Source organism: Macaca fascicularis, chromosome 4, assembly GCF_037993035.2.
Source record: "Macaca fascicularis isolate 582-1 chromosome 4, T2T-MFA8v1.1".
In the NCBI taxonomy this organism is placed as follows: Eukaryota; Metazoa; Chordata; class Mammalia; order Primates; family Cercopithecidae; genus Macaca; species Macaca fascicularis.
The window spans coordinates 49,040,840-49,063,889 of NC_088378.1; the positions used below are offsets into that span (position 1 = coordinate 49,040,840).

Consider the following 23,050-nt stretch of genomic DNA (forward strand, 5'->3'; position numbering starts at 1 on the left):
CTTTGGAAAGCTCTACCTTGAATTAGGGAAGTTTGGTTTTTGGCAGTCTTGTCTCTTCAGATGTGATGTGGGGTGTTTGCCAATATACTGAAAACGCAGCATCACGGCTGTTTCTTTGACCTCAGCATCCTGAAGTGGTGTTTCAGCTTCTGCTCACCTTATGTTGTTTTCCCAGTAGGTCCAGTGCGTTTAGATTTGTCATTAGCTTTTCAGGTGAGGTTTGGGCAAAATCCATTTTACTTTGGATGACTTATCATCCTACTGATTCTTGACTCCTTGGTGATTCTGCTAATGCTAATTTTTTTAGCTTCATATTTTTTCATTAGGACTTGAAAGTCTCTGAGCTTTTCTTACTGATTGCATCCTATCCATGGAATTCAAATGTGTCTGAATTTCAACTTGTTGAAATCATTGAAACTTAAATAAAAACTGAGAGATTGTTTTATAGTTTAAAAAAAAAAACCTGTTAAGAATGTCTTTAAAATAAGGCTTGTGATAATGAAATGTACCGCTTAGCAGTATGCGTACACCAGTTGGGACTACTGATTTCTATATTTAAGAAGTAACTCTTGCTAATGAGGGTGCTGTTCAACAATGATTTTAGCACTTGTGCATGATCCAAATGATAATGTTTAATTATTCTGCTTCTGTGCCAAATGACTGTGTTTTTTTTTTTAATATATAACCTTGATTTACCTCTTTGTAAGTCCTTGGTTTCCTCTGTATGTAACTTATTCGTATTTGTAATTAACAGTTTAAATCCACTGTTCGGAGCATTAAGGAATTAGTTAATACTGATATCTCAAGTTAAGAAGTGGCCCCCCAAAAAAATTGTTGGGAGAATTAAAACAAATATTTTTTGTTTTGTTTTGTTTCTTTTTTTGTGGTTCTTTATCTTGTTTTGTTTAAATTGTTTGGTAATTAGAAGTTATGTGTTACAGGATTTAGCTTATTTGGTAGCATTGTAAATAGTTTCCTTTTGTGTGCTGCTTTATGGGTCTTCAGGGATAATAGTAAGAGTCCTTTGAGCTGACCTAGTAAAGCTGTTTATTCAAGGATCACTTGATTATGAATACTGGGGGGGTTAGCTTTTCTACATTCTAGATTCTTCTATACCTTATCCTTGCTGCTCCTTGTGATACATATTAGTGAAAAGGGAACTTTCAGCCATATATTAATGCTTTTGAAGTTCAGTAGTGCATAGACTTCAGCATAAAGTAAGATTATACACTTTGCAACATGAACAGGGACATATAGAAGGATACACATGCATTCATATAGAGATACACAAACTCAAGGAAAAGATATAGTAACTCTAAATTACATCCCATGTGAAGTATCTATATTTCTTCTCTATCAAGGATAAAATGTCAAGAAAATTTAAAATTTCCTAACTGTATTTTGGTTGGTAAAATACAATCTCAAAAGTAAAAAATTATTTGATTTTGCCTTACAAGTGATTTTCTTTAGGGTTTTTCTTTAGGGTTTTGCTACAAATAGATGTATCATAGGGTACATTTCATAGTTCAGTGATACTTTCCATATTTTATTCATTTATATTAGTTGGTGGGGAACAAATAAAAAATTGATTAATTCTTATTATACAGGTAAATGTTCATTGTCTTACGGCTACTTAATAGCAATACAGTGGAGTAAAGTACATTTTCAGAATTCACATGCCCACTTGTCTGTGTAGGTTCAGTTCTAAAATATTTTTCACAGTGAGTCACCATCATTAGCTTTCCAAAAATGACAGTTTGAAGGACAACCCTAATTTGTATATGTGAATTTTTATGTGCTTGTTGAAAATCAGTCCAGAGGCATCTGGGGAAGATGGTGGTAGCATGGCTTCAGAGTTTTTTCATATCTTTTGCCTTTGCCATTTTCCTTCCATTTCTAAAGTAGTTACATTTATAAAGAGACATTTGTAAAGAGAATGGCTAGACAGCAAAACTAAAATGTACAATGTTTGCAACCAAACTAGATGACAAGAGAGATCCAAAATAAATCCAGGTGGCGACAAGCCACCACCAGCCACAAAACGTACAAGACATCACTGCCTGTATGAGAGGAAAGAGAAGGAAGTGAGGGTGCCTAAGAACTGGATAGCCCCCAAAATAGGCAACAGATATTTAATGGAAAGCTGGCTTTAGAGCAGCGCTAAACCTGGAAGGGTTTTGCCACGCACAGAGACTAGGGTAAAAAGGTGTGACATTTCTAGAATGCTCTTGCCTGCTGTGAGCTCTCAGGCTGGACCTATCAGGGATTCCTGCTAGAAAGAAGGTCTCACGCTGAGCAAAACTTCTGGGAACAGAATCAACATGGAGCATTTCAAGACAACAGAAATGAAAGGAGAAGGCCTAGTCCAAAATGTGCATGTGTGCTGGTAGAGGGTATGGGGGAACAGGACCAGGAAATCCCAAACTCAAGTACTGCTATGAATGGAATGTATATATCTCCCAAAAATTCATGGGTTGAAATCTAATCCCTAGCGTGATAGTGTTAGGAGATGGGGCCTTGGAAGCATTAGGTCATGAGGATGGAGCTGTCATGAATGAAATTAGTGCATTCATAAAAGTGACCCCAGGGAGCTCTCTCTTCCCTTCCACCATGGGAGGACACAGTGAGAAGACGGCTGTATATGACCCAGGAAGCAGACTCACTGGACAACAAATCTGCCAATCCTTTGATCTTGGACTTGGCAGCCTCCAGAACTGTGAAAGATAAATTCCTACTATTTAATTTAAGCCACTCAGTCTATAGTATTCTGTGATAGCAGACTGAATAGATTAAGACACATACTGTAATTGTAAATACCACACAAAAGCAAAAAAAGAGGAATCTCTGTAAAGTTTAGAAAAGCTTTCCTCAATCTCACTTCATTATAAAAGTTTAGGAAAATTAATTATACAACCAAAAAGAAAAATGAGGCACAAAAGTATTAAGACCAAATCTCATATAAAGCAATTTTAAGAAAAAGAGATAAGGAACAAAATTATATCGTGACAAATAAAGCATGCCAGTGTAACTACTTTATGAATGGGGGGAAAATAGAAAAGTGAATCTATATTTTAATGTTTTCACTAATCATATGAGTGGTAGTATTGGTATTAGTGTTCTAAGACTATTATGTACGTAATACGAAGAAAGCAAATGAATAATTATGGGATTGTCTAGGTCCTTCATCTCTTGTGTCCTTGAGAACCAGATTTTTGGTTTTGAAAAAATGAGTTAGGTTAAATCAGAAATTTGAATTTGAATCATCAATGTAACTTCAAGAGAAATTTCACCTTCAAATGCATATTTCCCAGCTCTGTGCAATGAAAAAGCCTATTAACACTGAAAAGGCCTAAAAGGTGTGCTTGGAACATCTTGTAATAGTAGCTAATAAGGAAGCTGTTGAAGACTGTTAGAGTCACATTAAAAGTTGCCAACTGAACTTGACGTTCAATAATGAGAATTGCAATAGATTGAAGTCCATCAAATACATTATAAGTATTTGAGTTCCTCATGATATTTAAAATGAACAAAAGCATTGATCGTCTTTGGAAAATGATAAAAAACCATTTCGAGATATTGAAAATTAGTCAACACAGTCAAACATTTATCCTGACTTTTCTAAATGAGCTGTACCACAGAGTACCTAAATGTTAGACGTGGTGGTGTTTCTTTATAAAAGTATGTATTAGGCAGGGTTCTCTAGAGGGTCAGAACTAATAGGATAGATGTATATATGAACGGGAATTTAGTAAGGAGTACTGACTCACATGATCACAAGGTAAAGTCCCACAGTAGGCTGTCTGCAAGCTGAAGAGCAAGGAAGACAGTTTGAGTCCCCAAACCTAAAAAGTAGGGAAGCTGACAGTGCAGCCTTCAGTCTGTGGCCAAAGGCCCCAGAGCCCCTGGCAAACTACTGGTCTAAGAGTCCAAAAGTTGAAGAACCTAGAGTTTATGTTCAAGGGCAGGAAGCATCCAGCATGGAAAAAGATGAAGGCTAGAAGACTCAGCAAGTCTGCTCTTCCATCTTCTCCTGCCTACTTTATTCTAGCCATACTGGCATCTGATTAGATGGTGCCCACTGATTAGATGGTACCCACCCAGTTTGAGGGTGTATCTTCCTCTCCCAGTCCACTGACTCAACTGTTAATCTCCTTTGGCAACACCCTCACAGACACACCCAGGAATAGTACTTTGCATCCCTCAATCCAATCAAGTTGACACTCAATATTAACAATCACAAAGTATTCCAAGTAATACATGAAAAATGAATGATAGGATGATACCATTTTGCAATTCCCAATGAATGGATATGGACACTTAGCATGAACAGCTGCTAAGATCACATAAGAGAGATGACAGCTATTATGTGCCTCCTATAACACTGCCAAATACCACTAATTGTCTTGACAAAAGTCTGATGCATTATCTGGATCAAGTTGCAGATTTGCAGGAGGTTATCAAGAGGACAGACGAAAGTGCTGAACTGTACCAAAAATAGACATTCTGTAAAATCCAGACTCTGGAAAACTCTGCAGGTCAAATTGAGTTTTCCAACAGACAAACTGTAGCGAAATGGCAGGTGTGGAGGAGGGATCTGTAAATTAAAAGTGATTTAAAATATATCAGATTTTTTTTAAATGAGCAAAACCAGGTAAGGATAGACATTGGAGTGATAAAACTATTTTTAAAACACAATTCAAGTTATGAACTACTTCAGAAAATGAAGTTGATGGTAATAATGGAGAGAGGAAGATAATTGTCCCTGAAAGGGGTTCTTGAATGTGCAGCAGTGTTCTGTTTTCCAACTGAGGTGGTATATTGATAATATTTCATTAAGCCATACATTTTTGTGTAAATATTTTGTTTCACTTTAAGATAAAAAGAATTATAAAAATAAATCAGTCTAGCCACCAAAACTTTATGAATGGCTATCTCTGGATGGTCAGATAGCTGGCAATTTTTTATTTTTATTCCTTCATGTATATTTTATTTTTCTTTCTAGTTGTACTGACACCAAATATGTGTTACATATGCCATATAAATATTGTTTAAGTAGCTGGGACTGCAGGCACATGCTATCATGCCTAGCATTTTTTCTTTAATTTTTTTTTTTTTTTTTTTTTTTAGAGAGACGGGGTTTTGCCATGTTGCTCAGGCTGGTCTCGAACTCCTGAGGTCAAGCAATCTACCCTCCTTGGCCTCGCAAAGTGCTGGGATTACAGGTGTGAGCCACTGCATCCAGCCTATTTATAAAATGACATTTTAATACAATTTTTTAAAAAACCAACCACATGTCATCTAAGCAGTACTTTATTTAATATGAAGGAAAAATTTAGGATGCAATATTAGATATTTTAGTGAATGGCGATGGATTCTTTCTCTTTCAAAACTTAAAACAGTTCCATTTTTCTAAAGACTCAGGTTTTCAAAAACATTTTTTTCCTTACTGAACTTGGCTGGAGTCCATCAAAGGCTTAGTGTGAGTTTACTTAGGCTTCAAAAACCTGATGATAATCTCCTGAGAGGCCATGATGGTTAAATAAGATTGAAGGAAAACAATTTATAAGGTACAAGGTCCTATGCTAACATGTTACCCTTGTGTTTGATCTAATGGGATATGCAAAATCTGTTCTCCTTTTCTTACAGGAATAAACAGAAACCGAATCTTCCAAGAAATGCATTTAAAATGTTGGGTAATTTGTGTAGTAATGAGTGTTCCTTTCAATTTTATCTTTCTATTGTAATATCAAAAGTTATTTGCTTAAAAATTAGAAAACTGTATCGTACCTAGTGTAAAGATAGAGTTGAGTTTGGTTATATTTATTATGGCAAGTGGGTGGTTCTCTTTTTTTCTTTGTTTCTTTCTTTTTCTTTTTTTTCTAAACAAACCATTACTTTAGCATTTTAAAATAGAAAAATGTTAGGTACTACCATTATATAATAAAAATCAGACCAAGTATATATAAATGTTTTAACATTTTCGGTGTAAAAATGGGTTAAATTCATTTTATTGGCTCTACCCCAACTGAAGAATTACATTCTGATAACCTGAATATAATCTCTAATTCCTTGGGATGAATTGCTTTTCACTTTTTCTTTTAATATTGCATAAAGTTTGTGGCACTAGTGAGTTAATGCTCTTAGATTACAACTCTTCATGCTAGCTTTTCCCCAAGGAAATAAGCTATTTCTGAGTGAATGTGTACTATTTTAAAAAAACATATAAATATGAGTATTATTAGCAACTCTAATTTCAGTAACTGCTATAACTTTTTGGGACAGCAAGTAGTTGTTGGTTATTTTGTGCATGGGATAGAGAGGGGTTGTTTTTGTTTATTGGTTGGTTTTGCTTTGGTCTTTCATGTCTTGAAAATATTTAGCTAAAGAATGTATGCTGTGGAATTGAACTTGCACTTCTGAATAATTTGTCATTTTTTCACAAACCAGATTTCATGTTGGAACTCAGATATACATAAACTAGAAGAACTGATGCTAAGTAAAAGAAGCAAGTCATAAAAGACCATGTATTATATTAATTTGTTTATATGAAATGTCCAGAATAAGCAGATTCATAGAGAAAGTAGATTAATGCTTGCCACGAGTTGTGGGAGGAGAAGGGTCATGAGTACAGAGTTTCTCTTTGGGGTGATGAAAATGATCTGTAATTGGATAGTGATGATGGTTTTTTTAACCATCAGTGGTACTGAAAACCACTGAAGTGTAAACTGTACCATACCCTTTCTGAGGTACACTGGGTAAGGGGCCTGATGCCTTGCCCACCTGGCCTTTTCTCCCACCCACTCACTCCACTCAGGGCTGTGAGTTGAAGACCTGAATATGGCTTGAAAGCCACTGGCCTAAGAGATCAAAACTTTTGCATTGCTAGGTATGGAGTTTACTCCCAAGTAAAAGCTGGAGTCCATTGCTCATTAAGTATTTCTGTCTATATTAACAGTGTACTAAGAGCAGACAAAGAAATAAATTGGATCATACATACTTATCCTTACACACAGGTCTTCTTTATATATTTCTATTATGGAAACTTCTTTTTTTTTTCCTTCCTTACCAAAACATTTAGGGTAAGCATATCTCTAAACTAAATTATCTGCAGTTGTGATAACCATTGCAAAAGATGTGAAAATCATTTATAGTAGATGATATATCCTTTTGGCTTTTTTCTGAAACCCAGATACTCCTTCTCTAAAAGTTTCCTTATTTGCTCCCAACTACAATCGGGTTTTGTTGTTGTTTGTTTGTTTGTTTGTTTGTTTGTTTGTTTGTTTTTCCTTTTCTGCCTGGTAAGAGCTGAATACCTTCAAATGGTCAGATCTTATAACAACCCTTTTTCCTCCACAGGGTTTCCTTGAATTATTTTTCTTTTCATGAATAGCTTTTTCTTCTGCACTTTTGCTTTGCATTTGGGAAGGCCTATATCCATATAACTGCAGATCATTATGTAGTTAATATTCAGTTATTCAGGAAAAGATTGGTCATTGTGAATCTGATGGCAAAGCCTGGTGATAGCATGGGGCTGGCACCTTGTTGCAGGTTTTTGTTTTGTCAGTGTAAAAACTGATGAATTTTAAATGATAAGTAGCTGCAGCTTAATCATGCCTCATCTCTGCTTTGCAAGCCGAGAGAATCAAAAGTTCCCTTAATTATTTACTAGAAGCAGACATGTTTTGATAGAATGGGAACGGATAGAAAGTGGCAAAACTATATAGGGGTTGACTCAGAACTTAGTTGTTTTCAAAAATTGTTTGTTTGTTTGTTTTGCTTTGTTTTGCTTTTTAATTTTTGCCTGGGTGTAGCTCACACCTGTAATCCCAGCACTTTGGGAATCCGAGGCAGGTGAATCACTTGAGATCAGGAGTTCCAGACCAGCCTGGCCAACATGGTGAAACCCCATCTACTAAAAATACAAAAATTAACTGGGTGTGGTGGTGCACACCTGTAGTCCCAGCTACTCAGGAGGGTGAGACATGAGAATCGCCTGAACTTGGGATTAGAGGTTGTAGTGAACTGAGATCACGCCATTGCATTCCAGCTTGGGTGACAGAGCGAGACTCTGTCTCAAAAAAATAAAAAAAGTTTCTGTCCACAAAACAAGTTTCTGTGAGTCCTGGGCATGCATGTTGTGAAGGAAAAGCTGAAGGGCGGGGACAGGGAGCAGGCAGCAGGTAAGCAAATATACTTGTCACTCAGTTTCTGTGATTACAAGAAAGTTTCTCACTCCTCCTCCTCCTCCTCCTCCTCCTCCTCCCTCTCTCTTTCTGTCTCTAAGAGGAGGTAGTGAGGTATAATGAGTGGTAGGTTGAGCAGTCAAGTTGGAACCAGAGGATCATGGGCTTAAGTTCTATGCAGATAACGTAAATATTTTAAATACATCTTCAGAAGGATCACAGTTGATATCTGTATTGCAAAGAGAAACTAGAATTGTGATGTACAGTAGAAAACTGGGGCTTGGAGAACAATAGTTCATGGGATAGGATGATGGGGTAGGTGGGGTTGGGGTAGTGTCCATATCACCCTAAATGATTATCAAACTAATCATTTAGAAATACCTAAGGGAACAGTAACATTTTATACCATTATTACAAATATAGTTCAGGTAAAATAATTATATGTCTACCTAGTTAGGAAAGGACAAAGAAATCGACAGTATTCCTTCTCAAACAGAGCACCAATGTGGCCTTGCTCTTTCTCACTTGTTTATTGTCTTTTCTTTTTCCCCACTAGAATATATGCTGGCTTGCGTGTAGCCAGCATCAGCTATATGGCTAATTTCCATTAACTCAGCTTAGTTAAAACCACATAATAGCCACAATACTCTGTCATCACTAAAGTAATAGCAAATTTAAAATTTTTTAGTGATAAGCACCAGCCAGTAGTTTAGAAAAATTAGTTTGGAAAAATTTCTAAAACTAATTTTACTTTTTGGCCCAAGTTTTAAAGTATTGGGGAAATGAACTAGTTATGGTTTATTTTCAACAGAGAATGAAAAATTATAAACTTATCACTGTATATATTTAGTGATGAGTTCTTATTGCCAAGTGTTTTCATGAGACTGTGCTTTATTTCAAAAATGCATAAAACTACCAAAACTGTTGACATTTAATTGCATCAGTTTACATCTGCTCAGATTTTTTTATAGATAGCTATTGCCTTCCATTTTACTGAGAGAAGTGTAATTGTTTTCAACCTTATAGACAACGTCTGGGGAAGATGTACGAGACTTCACAAAGGTGCTTAAGAACAAGTTCAGGTCAAAGAAGTACTTTGCCAAACACCCTCGACTTGGTTACCTGCCTGTCCAGACAGTTCTTGAAGGTGACAACTTAGAGACGTGAGTTTGATTTTAATATTAAATCTAGTGTTAACATTTATATATGATGTTGTCTTTTTCATGTTAATAACACGAGAAATTGTTTAATACCAATTGCATTTTAGAGGAGGTGGATTAAACTTGGAATCAGTCTTCACAACATGAATTTTTACTATTCATTTTTGACAGTGTCACAGCCAAAATTCCAATTTTAACCTTGCACATGTCCTTAACCTTTAAAAATATGTATTAATATGTCAACTTTAATACACACTGGTCATCTCTTTTGTTGGTCATCTCTTTTTCTTTTTAAAAAATACCTAAATTGTGGCATTATGTAGTCTTTCATTCTTTTATTTTCCTTTTTTTCCCCTTATGGGGTGTGTTTTACTATTTCTCGTAGTATGTTTTATACTCCTTTTGCATCTCTTTAATATCAATTTATTAATAATACTTAATCTGTTTATTCAGATATTTATGCTAAAATTCTAAAATATCACATTATGTTTCTAATCTATTTTTTATTGAAAATGAAGACAGCAAACTGAGATAGCTTCATATATTACATAAAATAGAAAAAAAATTTCAATTTTAACCTTGCACATGTCCTTAAGCTTTAAAAATATATATTAATATGTCAAACTTAATACACACTGGTGTCATCTTTTTTGTTGGTCATCTCTTTCTAAAAATACTTAAATTGTGGCATTATATAGTCTTTCATTCTTTTATTTATTTTCCTTTTTTTCCCCTTATGGTGGGTATTTTACTATTTTTCATAGTATGTTTTATACTCTTTTTGCATGTCTTTAATATAAATTTATTAATAATAATCTGTTGATTCAGATATTTATGCTAAAATTTTAAAATATCACATTATGTTTCTAATCTATTTTTTATTGAAAATGAAGACAGCAAACTGAGATAGCTTCATATATTACATAAAATAGAAAAAATGTCTTCCAAGTGTGTAATTTGAGTTGGTTAGCATAGATGAAAGCTTCAAGATGGTGAAATTACTATGGGATTATAAAGCAAAGGGAATAAGAATTTATGGCCTGAAATGAAAAGAAAAAAACGTTTTTCAATAACCCAGAAAAAAATGCAAAGAAGTATTTTTAAGGCACTAAACAATTATGTGTTAGGATCAAAATAGATTTTAAATCTTTGAATTGCTTTTTCATACGTCAGCATAAATATTCCTGCTAAGGCCATTTTCTTGTGGTTGAATCTTGGGGAAAATGAGCTTTTATTACTAATCATCAACAGAGTGCCTAGTTGTACAGCATAATGAAGTTCCAGTCAGAGAAAGACAGGGTCTCAGATGACTAGAGAAGAGAAACTCAAAAGTGTGAAGTTTTCTACTTTACAAAAAATAGAGAAAATTGTAGTAAGAAGTATACAAAATGTAAAGTGTAGTTTTTGTGAAATGAAACTTTAACCTTCAAATTCATAGTTCATTTTATTTTGTACATGAGAGAAAATCAGGGAATAGTAATATTTTAGTGCATTGTGATAGTCAATGTCTCAAACATGTCAAAATAGAAGAATACACTATTTGGTCTGCAGACCAAAATCGATTTTTAAAAAATCCCTGTAGACCTCAAACTTTGGTAAACTTATGTGCCGGTTTATCTCTTTTATTTGTGGAATGGCTAAGAAATGGAAGAAAGACCACAGCCAAAGCATAGGAGATACCTTTTTTTCTCTATAGGTAATATCATGTGTGTGATACAGAAAGAAATACAATGCAAATGCATATTTAGATAGGTCCATGTATAACACATACACATACAGAATGTAAGAAAAAATTTCAACTTTATGATTACTCTGCTTGGTAACAAACTATGTACACTTAAGATATATTCTTTCCACTTGATATCAAACTGTGTACAATTAAGATCTATGTCTTTCTAAACATTCCTTTGCATAGTATAATTTAGAAAAGTTTTTTGTTTTTTGTTTTTTTTTTTTGAGGCGGAGTCTCTCTTTGTCGCCCAGGCTGGAGTACAGTGGCGCAATCTCGGCTCACTGCAAGCTCTGCCTCCCGGGTTCACGCCATTCTCCTGCCTTAGCCTCCCGAGAAGCTGGGACTACAGGCGCCCGCCACCAGGCCCGGCTAATTTTTTGTTTTTTTAATAGAGACGGAGTTTCACCGTGTTAGCCAAGATGGTCTCGATTTCCTGACCTCGTGATCCGCCGGTCTTGGCCTCCCAAAGTGCTGGGATTACAGGCGTGAGGCACCATGCCCGGCCCCTAGAAAAGATTTTAATAAAGCAATTTCAATTTAAAGAGAGCTATTCGAATACATTCAGGAACAGTAGACTTTTGGTCCTCTTTTTGGTTTGTGGGTATGCTTTTATCCTTTCCTTCAAAAGCCTGTGTGTTAATAGATTCTTATTTGTCTTAGTAGCTAATATATGTTTTAACTGTGCTGACGCCTTAGGATATAAAGACAAAATTGTACCTTTTTTGTCTCCCATCCAATTAACCTTTGGAATGGATAATTCTGAGGCACAAAATTATTACTTGGTGCTTTAATTTATGGGATAATTTGATAGGTTTGAACTAAGTGATGTGCCTTTTAATCTTTTGCTAAACCGTTGACATTTTGCATCCCAAATACCTACACCCTTCACAGGAATCATGCAGATAGATGTGTATTTTATACTCCTTTAAAACATTTTTAATTTGCCTTTCAATGTCAAAATAATCACTGGCATCAGTCATCCTATTCTGAGTGACTCTATTAGGTAAAAGTTAACAGAAAAGCATGCCAAATAATTTTGTACTGTGATTTTGGGGTATAATTCTGAAAATGACTCACCTCAATTCATTCAACTGAAAATGAATTTATAAGCATTTTTAGTGAGAGGAAACAAGAGGAAAAAGGAAGGAGTGTGAGCTTGCATCAGATGCCCCAAGATCCTTATTGGAAAGATTTATGAACTACTGGATGTAGTGGGCAGGTTTTCTTTTTTTAATCTTAGACCGAGCTCTCGGGATTTGATATAGTTCACTTTTCGGCTGAGCCCTTTCTAGTACAGGACCGCTTAATCTTCTGGTGTCACAATTTATGTGAGTGGGTAATAAAAAAGTTTGATTTTGTTTATTCTCCTGTTTGTGGGAGGAGAACATTGGAGAAAAACCAGCAAAGTGGCAAATGTGTTAAAGTTATTTATGAAGCTAATTAGAATTTTCTTTCACTTCTTTCTTTTTCATCCTTGCAAAATATAACGTTTTATCCTCTGCCCAGTAATTGCCCATGCATGCATGGAGGAGGGGATTTATGGGGAAAATGAGTTATTACTAAAAGGGCGTAAACAAATCCATGCTAAGGTTTATTCAATTAATTTTATAATTATGCAAAATTTTTCAGAAAACAAATCAATAAATGAGTAGAGTTTGATTAAAGAATACTCCATTGAAAATAAACCTGAGGAACAAACTAAAATAGTAACAAAAGTAATTCAAGAGTTGTGAGAATTATTATTAGCTAAAGAGATAGATTGATTTCCCTAAAGATTAAAAAAAGTAAAATAGACACCTCTCCCTGGTATTGGTTAAAGGGGAGTAAATGAGTTTAAAGATTTTTTTTTAAGCCTTTGCTGTAGCAAGAACCAAATACAATGTAAGTTTCACTATGATTGTAGTTAACGCCCGACTGGGAGGAAGTATGACAGCTAAGTTGAGACCTGAAAGATTAATAGGGCTAAGGGTTGCGTGTTTGGTGTGGGAGGTGGAGAGGGACAGTTTCTGGTCTAAGGAAGCATTTTCAAAAGCTTGGAGGCAAGGTAATTTCAGAAACGGGGGTGGAAAACTAGCAACAGTGGCAAGAAATGGCAGTGGAGAGAGAAAATGGAACTATATAATGAAGAGCCTTCTAAGCCATGCCAAGGTGTTTGGAGTTTATTCTAAGAGCAATGGGGAGTCACTGGGGGTCTTTAAGTAAAAGCAGCAGGGATCCCACTTACCCTGCTCTGGGGCAAATGGATTGAAGAAGACAGAAGACAAAGAACAAGGAAGAGTCTACTGACAATTTAAGGCACTAAAAGGGTCACTAAGTTCTTCAAAGTCTGGGTTTTATATATAAAACTATTATATATGTATATAGACACACACACGTACGTACACATGTTTATATATATATACAAATGTATATATGTGTGTATATATATTAATATAATAGTGTGTGTGTGTATATATATATTTTTGTTTGTTTGTTTGTTTTGTTTTGTTTGAAACGGGGTCCAGTTTTGTTTCCCAGTGGCACAATCACAGCTTACTATCTCATTGCAGCCTCAACCTCCCAGGCTCAAGCGTTCCTCCCTGGGAATTCCTAGGCAGTGTGTGAAGGTGTGGGGGTGTCCCCCCAGCATTAAGATTGGGAATTCCTAGGCAGTGTGTGAAGTTGTGGGGGTGTCCCCCCAGCATTAAGGTTGACACTGAATGATCTGTCTCCAGACACAAGGCTGTGAGTCAAGCAGAACAAGTTTTCTCGTATCAGTTTGTAGATTAAACTTCTGGATAAAATTTTCATCCTCCCGAGAAGCTGGGACTATAGGCATCATGACACCACGCACAGCTAATGTGTTTATTTTTTGTGGAGATGGGGTCTCATTATGTTACCAAGGCTGGCCTCAGACACCTGGGCTCAAGCGATCCTCCCACCTCAGCCTCCCAAAGTGCTGAGATTATAGGTATAAGCCACCGAGCCTGGCCTGGGTTGCATTTTACGTGATACTAAGTGATCCTCTTGCCTCAGCTTCCCAAAGTGCTAGGATTACAGGCACAAGCCACCAAGCCTGGCCTGCATTACATTTCATATAATATCTAAATATTTGTAGTAGAGTCTGATTTCTGGAATATCAGTGTGTGATTGACAAAAATCACCTGTTCAGCCTCCATGCTGGAGAGCAGAGATAGGCTGCATTCTGAAGCCTGGGCTAACACACGCATTGGTCTTATTTCCAAGCCCTTTTAATGATAGGTTCTATCTATGCAGTTTCTTATTTTCCCCTTTCAAAATCAAATGAAAAAGCTTATCATTTAATCTTTTTTTCTACAAATCAAAATTCTCTGAAGTCAATGAAGCCCAAGGGGTTTTTTTTTTTTTTTTGAGACGGAGTCTCGCTCTGTCGCCCAGGCTGGAGTGCAGTGGCGCGATCTCGGCTCACTGCAAGCTCCGCCTCCCGGGTTCACGCCATTCTCCTGCCTCAGCCTCCCGAGTAGCTGGGACTACAGGCGCCCACAACCGCGCCCGGCTAATTTTTTGTATTTTTAGTAGAGACGGGGTTTCACCGTGGTCTCGATCTCCTGACCTTGTGATCCGCCCGCCTCGGCCTCCCAAAGTGCTGGGATTACAGGCGTGAGCCACCGCGCCCGGCCCCAAGGGGTTTTTTTTAATCTTTATTTCTTGTTTTAGAAAATTTTCAACTATATAACAAAACTTGAGAAACCCTTTAGTTCGGCTCTCTACCCTGGCTATTCTCATCTTAGGTCATGGATCACTTTTGTGCTAACTGGATTAAGTTCACAAGAACCAGTCAAATAATTTGACAGAGCTTTTCCAAGGTTGATTAAGATGAAAAATATATACACTTTTCTTCTATTTGAAGTTCATGGCATATGTTTTGCTACATTTGAATTTTAGAAATAATCTCTTTAGCAGTTACTGTTTTTAGAAAGTCTATAGCATATCATTCACCTGACATTTAACATATTTCAGGGTTAATGAAGAGCAGTGACGTGGAAGCAGTATTGACTAATACTGTGTTGTTTTATTGTTATTGTATCTATTTTGCACATCTATAAATTAAGTTTACTGACAGTATAGATATTCTGGCAAATCGTGTGGATAAATGCCTGGTTCTGAAAATAGATCTCAAGAGTCTTAGTTTTTCATCCCAATAAGATAACGTTCACAAGTCTTTGCTGTGCAGACATCAACCTGCACTTCACTATAGGAGATGAAGAGAAAAGTAGGCATTATACATACCTACTTTCTTTTCCTAAGTAGGTGTGTATAATGGAAATAGGAGAATCAAGAAGTTTTGGAATAATTTTGTTTCAATCACTATTAGCTTTTGCAGACTTTATTTAATTAAATAGATAATTTCCATTGTACTTTACATTTTCTGCATTCATTTACTCTCCTTCCTCCTCAGAACGCTAGGGTTGGAACTAGCTTTTGATTAGGATCACTTGTATTTGAAAGTATTTCATGGAGACTTGGGAATTCCTAGGCAGTATGCGACATCCCCAGCATTAAGAGTGACACCGAATGATCTGGCTCCAGACACAAGCCCCTGAATCAAGCAGAACAAATTTTCTTGTATCAATTCATAGTTTAAACTTCTAAAAAACATTGTTTTGAAGAAAATGTATCATGATCTCAGGAAGTTGCCTTCAGTGTTATTTATGATGTGACATTTTTGGTGGGGTCTAGGGGTGGTATCTAGGTTGCCTGTTTGTTCAAGGGATCTGTGAGTTGAGGTACTTTGGATACATCTGGGTTTGAATGTTTACATTTAAAATTAGATGAAGAACAGAAAAATCTAATTTTATTGTACCTCTGCCATCAACATATAATGTAGTGTTTCATTTTTAACTTCATGTTTCTAACCAAGTTTCTTCTCTAGGAAAAACAAAAATATGATTGCATCCCCCCTTGGTATAATATAGAATATTATCTTTACAATTATTCTATAATTTTGAGTTATTTTCGAGCATTCTGGTTTTTTCCCCAGTATGACTGTTTAAAGATGTATTTGCTATCCTGTAACAAATATCCTGTAATATCTGTGAAAAGGCCCCTGCAGACTCTTGAATACACAGTGACTCCTCTAGAATACACTGTTACTTCTGTTACTTTTGATTTCCCCATAGTGGCTCTCAGGGCAACCACATATATGAGCGGAAGATAATTGAGAATCTCCCCACACCCCCAGTGCTTTTGTCTTAAATTGCTCTAAAGTGTTTGTTCTGTGACTTTTGTCTCCCTCTCCCCTCTTTGCAGTCCTATCACACTCATCAGTATGTGGCCAGAGCACTATGAGTGAGTATTCAGAGTCCATGTGCAGGAGAGGTGTTCTGATCAGTGGTATTAGCATGGGGGTCTTACTCAACTCTTGGTCTAAAATAATACTTCTGTGTTCCGGGTAACAATCCTAGTGGTTTGTTTGCATGACAAATTCATTACTTCAGTAACCTAACATTTCTAATCGTAACATCTATCAATACTTGGGCATAAAATTGTTGCTTTGTTTTTTTCCTTTAAAGCCCCTCACAATCTCCTCAACTGTTTCATGATGATACCCATTCAAGAATAGAACAATATGCTACACGGTAAGAAACTTTGATCAGAGCCCTCCACTGCACTGCCACCCAGAATGTATCTATTTCTAATTAATCTAATATCATTAATATACCTTGATTTAAGGAATGCAGTTTTGCCGGAGTTATGATTCCAGTATATTTGGAATTTGGGCTCTTGTATTTTCGTGATGCAATTTGTACTTCACCAAACACCTGCTATGTATCCTATGAAAAGTAAACCTAAATAGGATGTGATTCTCCAGCTAAAGAGAATCCAAACACTGTACAAACAGAATTTAGATACTGTAACCTAGTTTCAGTGAATGAAAGTGGGATTGCAGGTATTCTCAGGAGATGGTTCACATATGAATTATAATATATAATTAAATTTATGGTAATGCTTTAGGATGCGGTTTATTTTAGAGTCTCTAAATAATATAATATGTAGGCTGGTCTTGATGGTGTGCACAAACTTTCAGAAAAGTGGTATATACTAGGTGTCTGTGGTTCTAGTAACTAGCTATGCCTAGAAAGGTTAATTCAAGCATCATAAAATTGGTAACAGTTGAACTGGGTCTAGAACAACTAGAATTTCTAGGGGAAAGTCTTGGGCTGATGGAATAATATACTCAAAAGCATTGAGCTGGGAAAGAGCATGGTTTGTTTACTGAACTGCAGATGGGGGAAAGGGAAATAGGTGAGAAAGTGGAGAGACAAAGTTGAGGTCTGATAATGAAAAACTCAGCCACTAAGGAGTTGGATCATGTCCTTAGTTAAAAGGAAGTCATGGAGAGTGTTTATTATGAGAAGAACATCATTTTATTTGTTTGAGAATGTCACCCTCACTTCGATGTAGACCAACTAGAGGGTTAAGGAGAGCCTAGGTCTGGGAGCTCAATTAGAAGATTAGGTCAGTTTGGAGACTTTACATCATAGCATAAGATAAAGGCCTACAGGCATTAAGGCAGTGGTTATAGAAAGGTAGCTCAACATGAAATGTTTTAGTTTTACAATTGTGTTAGGAGATTTGGATCTTTCTATGTTTTGTCAGAATTTTCACAATTTAAAAATGATTAAGGATGTACATCCAATTGACCGTGTCCTATATGGCCACGTTGTCTAATCTCCTTATTTTTATTTTTCAGACTGGCACAGATGGAAAGGACTAATGGGTCTTTTCTCACTGATAGCAGCTCCACCACAGGAAGTGTGTAAGTAAATCATGAAATCAGTGCTGCCTGGGAAGGCTAGTTCTTGTACTATGGCTGTCAGAAACAATCTTCACTGACATGGCTCTGAATCTTGACCCCAATCAAAATTATTAAGTGTGGTTCCAACAATTTCTGCGTAGATTTTATGCTTTCAAGCCATGGTAGTGTAAACTCAATATGTTTATTTACTTTGTTTCATATAAGTTAATGAAAAAATCTTACATTTGTCAACTCATATACCCCAGGAAAATCAGATTGTTTTATTTAGAATAATAGGTATATATATTCATTCCATTTGTCTTATATTTCTTATGAATTTAGCAAAGGTGATTTGACAGAATGATTGCCCTTTCTGTGAAATCCTCTTCCTTCCACTAGCTAACATTTTTTTTCCATAATATCTGCATTTAGCAACTCTGACCCACACGTGCTTAGATGTATACTCCTACCCTTCATTGAAAACTGTTAACTCCTTTGCCAATGTTTTATTTTATTAGCAACTGAGAAAAGCCTCATTGACTGTAGAATACTAAAAAGGTATTATATACTAAAAAGCTTTCTAGCCAATTATTTTATTTCTGATTTCCCCACATGTGTATATTCCACTTGGTTGTGGAACTTTCTCAGCAAATATTTTATCACTGATTATCCTACTATTGTGTGTCATCTTACTTTGGAACTTTTCGTTTTTTGTGTGTGCCCTGGAATTCACATTTTTAATTCTGAATAATATCTAAAAGACTTAATACTGTCAAGCTTATGTGACTTACAAAGCTTTATTGTGGTTTAGATCTGATGGGAAGGTTTAAAATAGACAGAAAAGTTGTCAAACATAGTAGTTGGGTGTTTTCACTAAAAAAAAAAAACTATGGAGAGTGCTAGGTTAAAATACTTTAAGTGCTCAAATATAGAATGTTCTCTTTCCATATTTTCTAAACGTTGTTTTATTTATTATTATGCATATAAATAAAAGTTATCAGGAGGTTTTTCAATTTCAAATTTCAAAGATCACATCTTAATATTTGACCGTAATGTGGTAGAGATTTATACATTATCATTCGAGTGTGGAACAATTCCCAAATCAAAATAATAGTGTATTCATAAGGTTTGTTTCATATTTAACCTACTAGTGTACATTTCATGTAAAGTAGTTAAGTGTCTTGAATCTCTCCTAAATCAACAAATTTCCTCAAGGCTGACCATAGCCAAAGCATTAAAGGAAATAAAAGATAATAATTCAGAACAAAATCTTACTTCTTTAAAATGTTTTGTCACGCCCTGTGAACACAGTAAAGGTAATGCTCAAATACTATTTTTAAATTTAGCACTGTTTCAGAAAAGATTAACTTTTTTAAAAAAGAAAAGAAAAAAGTCAGAAGATTAACAGTCAAATACATTTTAATATACTGTCATTAGATATATTAACTCATTCACCCATCCAGCACATAGTTGTTATTAATATATACCTACCATGTAATGGTATGCTGGAGCCAATCGTGAGAGCTGATTCTTTTTTTTTTTTTTTTTTTTTTTTGAGACAGAGTCTCGCTCTGTCGCCCGGGCTGGAGTGCAGTGGCCGGATCTCAGTTCACTGCAAGCTCCGCCTCCCGGGTTCACGCCTTTCTCCTGCCTCAGCCTCCCAAGTAGCTGGGACTACAGGCGCCCACCACCGCGCCCGGCTAATTTTTTGTATTTTTTAGTAGAGACGGGGTTTCACCGTGTTAACCAGGATGGTCTCGATCTCCTGACCTCGTGATCCGCCCGTCTCGGCCTCCCAAAGTGCTGGGATTACAGGCTTGAGCCACCGCGCCCGGCCGAGAGCTGATTCTTACATTTTCAGGATGTTTGTAAGCTGTTTGTTAAACAGAGCCTTTTTAAAAATAACTTATGTACATATATATATATAGTTACAATTACATAAATTAGATTAAAACAAAAACAAAAGTAACTCTCAAAACTCAGCACACTCTAATGATTTTACTTCATTTCACTAATATCTATGCCCTTGGGATTATTTATTATAAACTTGTCCATCCCACAACCCAGAGGCCACATGTGGCCCAGGACGGCTTTGAATGCAGCCCAACACAAATTTGTAAACTTTCTGAAAACATTATAAGATTGTTTTGTGATTTTCTTTTTGTTTTTTGTTTTTAGCTCATTGGCTGTCATTAGTGTTAGTGTATATAATATGTGGCCCAAGACAATTCTTCCTCTTCCAATGTGGTCCATGGAAGCCAAAAGATTGAATACTCCTGATTCATTATCTCTATCAGGTGGTGTGCAAATATGTATATTTTCCCAGTTCCACATTCAGTGAAGTCATGAACTTGAAATTGGCCATGATAAAAGTATTTAAATCACAGAAGTTGCAAATGCCACAAATCAAGGCCTTTTTCTCTTGGAGAGCCTGTTAAACATTTACCAACTCACGACCGCCATGCACCCAATACTGCAATAGGTCTGTAGATACAGATATTGTCTCCATGAATCTTATAGGCTAAAAAGGAAATAGATAAGAAGTCCTATCAGAAGAACATGATGAGGACATTTGTGGTAAACGGAATGATGGCCCCCACCAAAGATGTCCACATCCTAATCCTTGAAGCCTATGAATATATTACTTGACATGGCAAAAGGGACCTTGCCACAGGTTTTTAATTAAGGACCTTGAAATAGGGAAATTATCCTGGATAATCCAGGTGGCCCCAATGTAATCCTGAGGGTCCTCATAAAGGGTAGGAAGGAGAGCCAGAGTCAGAGAAGGAGACGTGGCAATGGAGGCGGAGGTCAGAGAGAGATCCCCAGGTGCCGCAGTGTTGACTTTGAAAATGGGGAATGCAGGTGACCTCAAGGTGCTAGATGATGTGAGGAGACAAATAATCTCCTATGAACCCTTGGATGGGCATTATTATGAGTCCTATTTTATAAACAAGGAATATGACATCTAGAAAGATAAATAACAATCCATGATCACTCATATATCTATTACAATTAGATATATGGCATGTCCATGATCACCCATATATCTATTACAATTAGATATATGAGTATGTTCGATTGACTCTGCACAATTTAAAAGGAAATTGATGTTAAGAATACCACATATTTTTGAAGGAAAAATTGAGCAATGACATCTCAGGACAGGATAGGACTCATGACGATTCTGGGGAATCTCAGAAGCGGGAACTCAAGGACGACAATCCCTTGGGCCATAACTATCAGGATGTCTTGCTTCATCTGCCATCTGCCATCTGCCCTTGGGTGACACTGGAAAGATAGAATGGGGAGGTGGGCTGTGGTTTACACAGGCATTGCAGTTTGCAGATCTGAAACCTAGAACAGAACAATCCTTAAAAGAAAGAAAATTATTATTTTTGTTTATGTCTTGTCTACTTTCAAAAGCTCATTGAATGAATCACGGGTTTTTGTCATCTGATATGTACTAATTTTGTAATCTAGATTGTGTGTACTATGTGTGACTTAACTGTAGTATAATTATATTCTATCTAATGGTATTTCGTTGGTGCAAACCTATTATTTTTGCAACATTTTCTATTTTAGCACAAGACATACGATTGATGTTTAATATCCCTGATCTGGTACCTCATGTTCTATCTGCATTTAAAGAGTTTGTTTTTGGTTTTTACTATATGTAATTAAGAACTAGAATGTGTCTATTTTTATATTCAACTTTTACACCTAATAATCTGTGAAAAACAAGACTAAAATTGTATGTTTTATATAAATGATTGTTAAATTCTTATTTTTGTGAAAACTGCCTTAACTCTCTTCCAGATACCATAACGAAAGAATGCAAAGATAGTGGGGATGATAATTATAATAATACGTTAAATTTTATCACCTTCCCCAGAGAAGTGAATCTATATGAATGTAGACAACAAAAATACATCTCAAATCTAATTTTGGCTGGTTTCACTATGGATAGTCAGTCTCCATATCTTTAAAACAAAAATTTACTTGGTATTAATAGTAAGCACTGAAGTTAATCCATGAGGTCAGGTGCTGTAGTAAATGTTCGGAGGGCATAATGGTGGCTTGTGATCTTGGAGGAACTCTATGCCAGGATCTGTGGTCAAATCATGGCCACAAGATCAGCCAGGTAGCTTAGGGGACCCAAGTTTTCTTTTAATTCTTGTTGTCCTTATATTAGTTCTTATTTTAAATGTTTTCTTTCCATTTTTATTATTTTCTTTTAGGTGTGTTATTGATAGATATCATAGAACTAATTTTTTGTTTGTTTGTTTTGTTTTGTTTTGTTTTGTTTTGTTTTTGTTTTTGAGACAGAGTCTCACTCTGTTGCCCAGGCTGGAGTACAGTGGCGCAATCTCAGCTTACTGCAACCTCAGCCTCCCTGGTTGAAGAGATTCTCCTGCCTTAGCCTCCCGAGTAGCTGGGATTATAGGCGCCCGCCACCAAGCCCAGCTAATTTTTGTATTTTTAGTAGAGATGGGGTTTCACCATGTTGGCCAGGCTGGTCTGGAACTCCTGACCTCAAGTGATCTGCCCACCTTGGCCTCTCAAAGTGCTGGGATTACAGGCGTGAGCCACTGTGCACAGCCAACTAATTTCTTTTTTTTTTTTTTTTTTTTTTTTTTTTACCTAATATTAGAATTAGTTTACCTCTTTTTTATCGTAATGCCTGAGATTACCATCTACTTTAGTTCCATTTTGAATTATCCTTGCTCATTCTTTCTTTCATTTACCATGTGTACAAAGTGCTTTGCCTGTACACATGAATGACCTGCCGGGTCATATGAGTGGGTAGGTTAGGACCGTAGATATTGCTCCATCGTCTTTGGACATTTAATATTATGGAAAATAGGAGGCTAAACATTTTTCCACCTTTGAACATGATTTACTGTTTTATTTTGATTTCTGGCAGATTGCTTGTGATACTTTGTCTTTAAAATACAGACATTTTCCAGGGATACATGTGAAGGTGCTTCTTTTGTCATTATTATTTTGGGGTACTCTGTCTTTTTAGTTTCTATACTCGGATAATTTTCATCCTGAGAACTGAGAAATATTTACAAGATGTTCTACTGAACTCTTATTTTGCTGTTTTATTTTATATCTACTATATCTTTACGCTTTGTCCATTTGTCCTATCCATATGTTAGAGCTGTTCTTTTGTCATCTTTTATCACCTCTCTCTTCACATGAACTCGGTGAG

The 23,050-nt window shown here is 36.1% G+C and overlaps 1 protein-coding gene across 11 annotated transcripts in view; it reads left to right on the top strand.

The window, feature by feature from the left end:
• The window catches only part of UTRN (utrophin), a 581,880-nt gene that overhangs the window by 539,168 nt on the left and 19,662 nt on the right, over positions 1-23,050 (top strand). For 9 of the 11 annotated variants that reach the window (XM_005552038.5, XM_005552041.4, XM_074037195.1 and 6 more), the window contains 4 exons: positions 9,210-9,346; positions 16,344-16,382; positions 16,607-16,672; positions 17,788-17,853. In XM_005552038.5, coding sequence (XP_005552095.3) covers positions 9,210-9,346; positions 16,344-16,382; positions 16,607-16,672; positions 17,788-17,853 — 308 coding nt within the window. The remainder of the gene's footprint in view (positions 1-9,209; positions 9,347-16,343; positions 16,383-16,606; positions 16,673-17,787; positions 17,854-23,050) is intronic. The other 2 variants (XM_005552040.4, XM_074037197.1) reach the window with 1 other exon arrangement.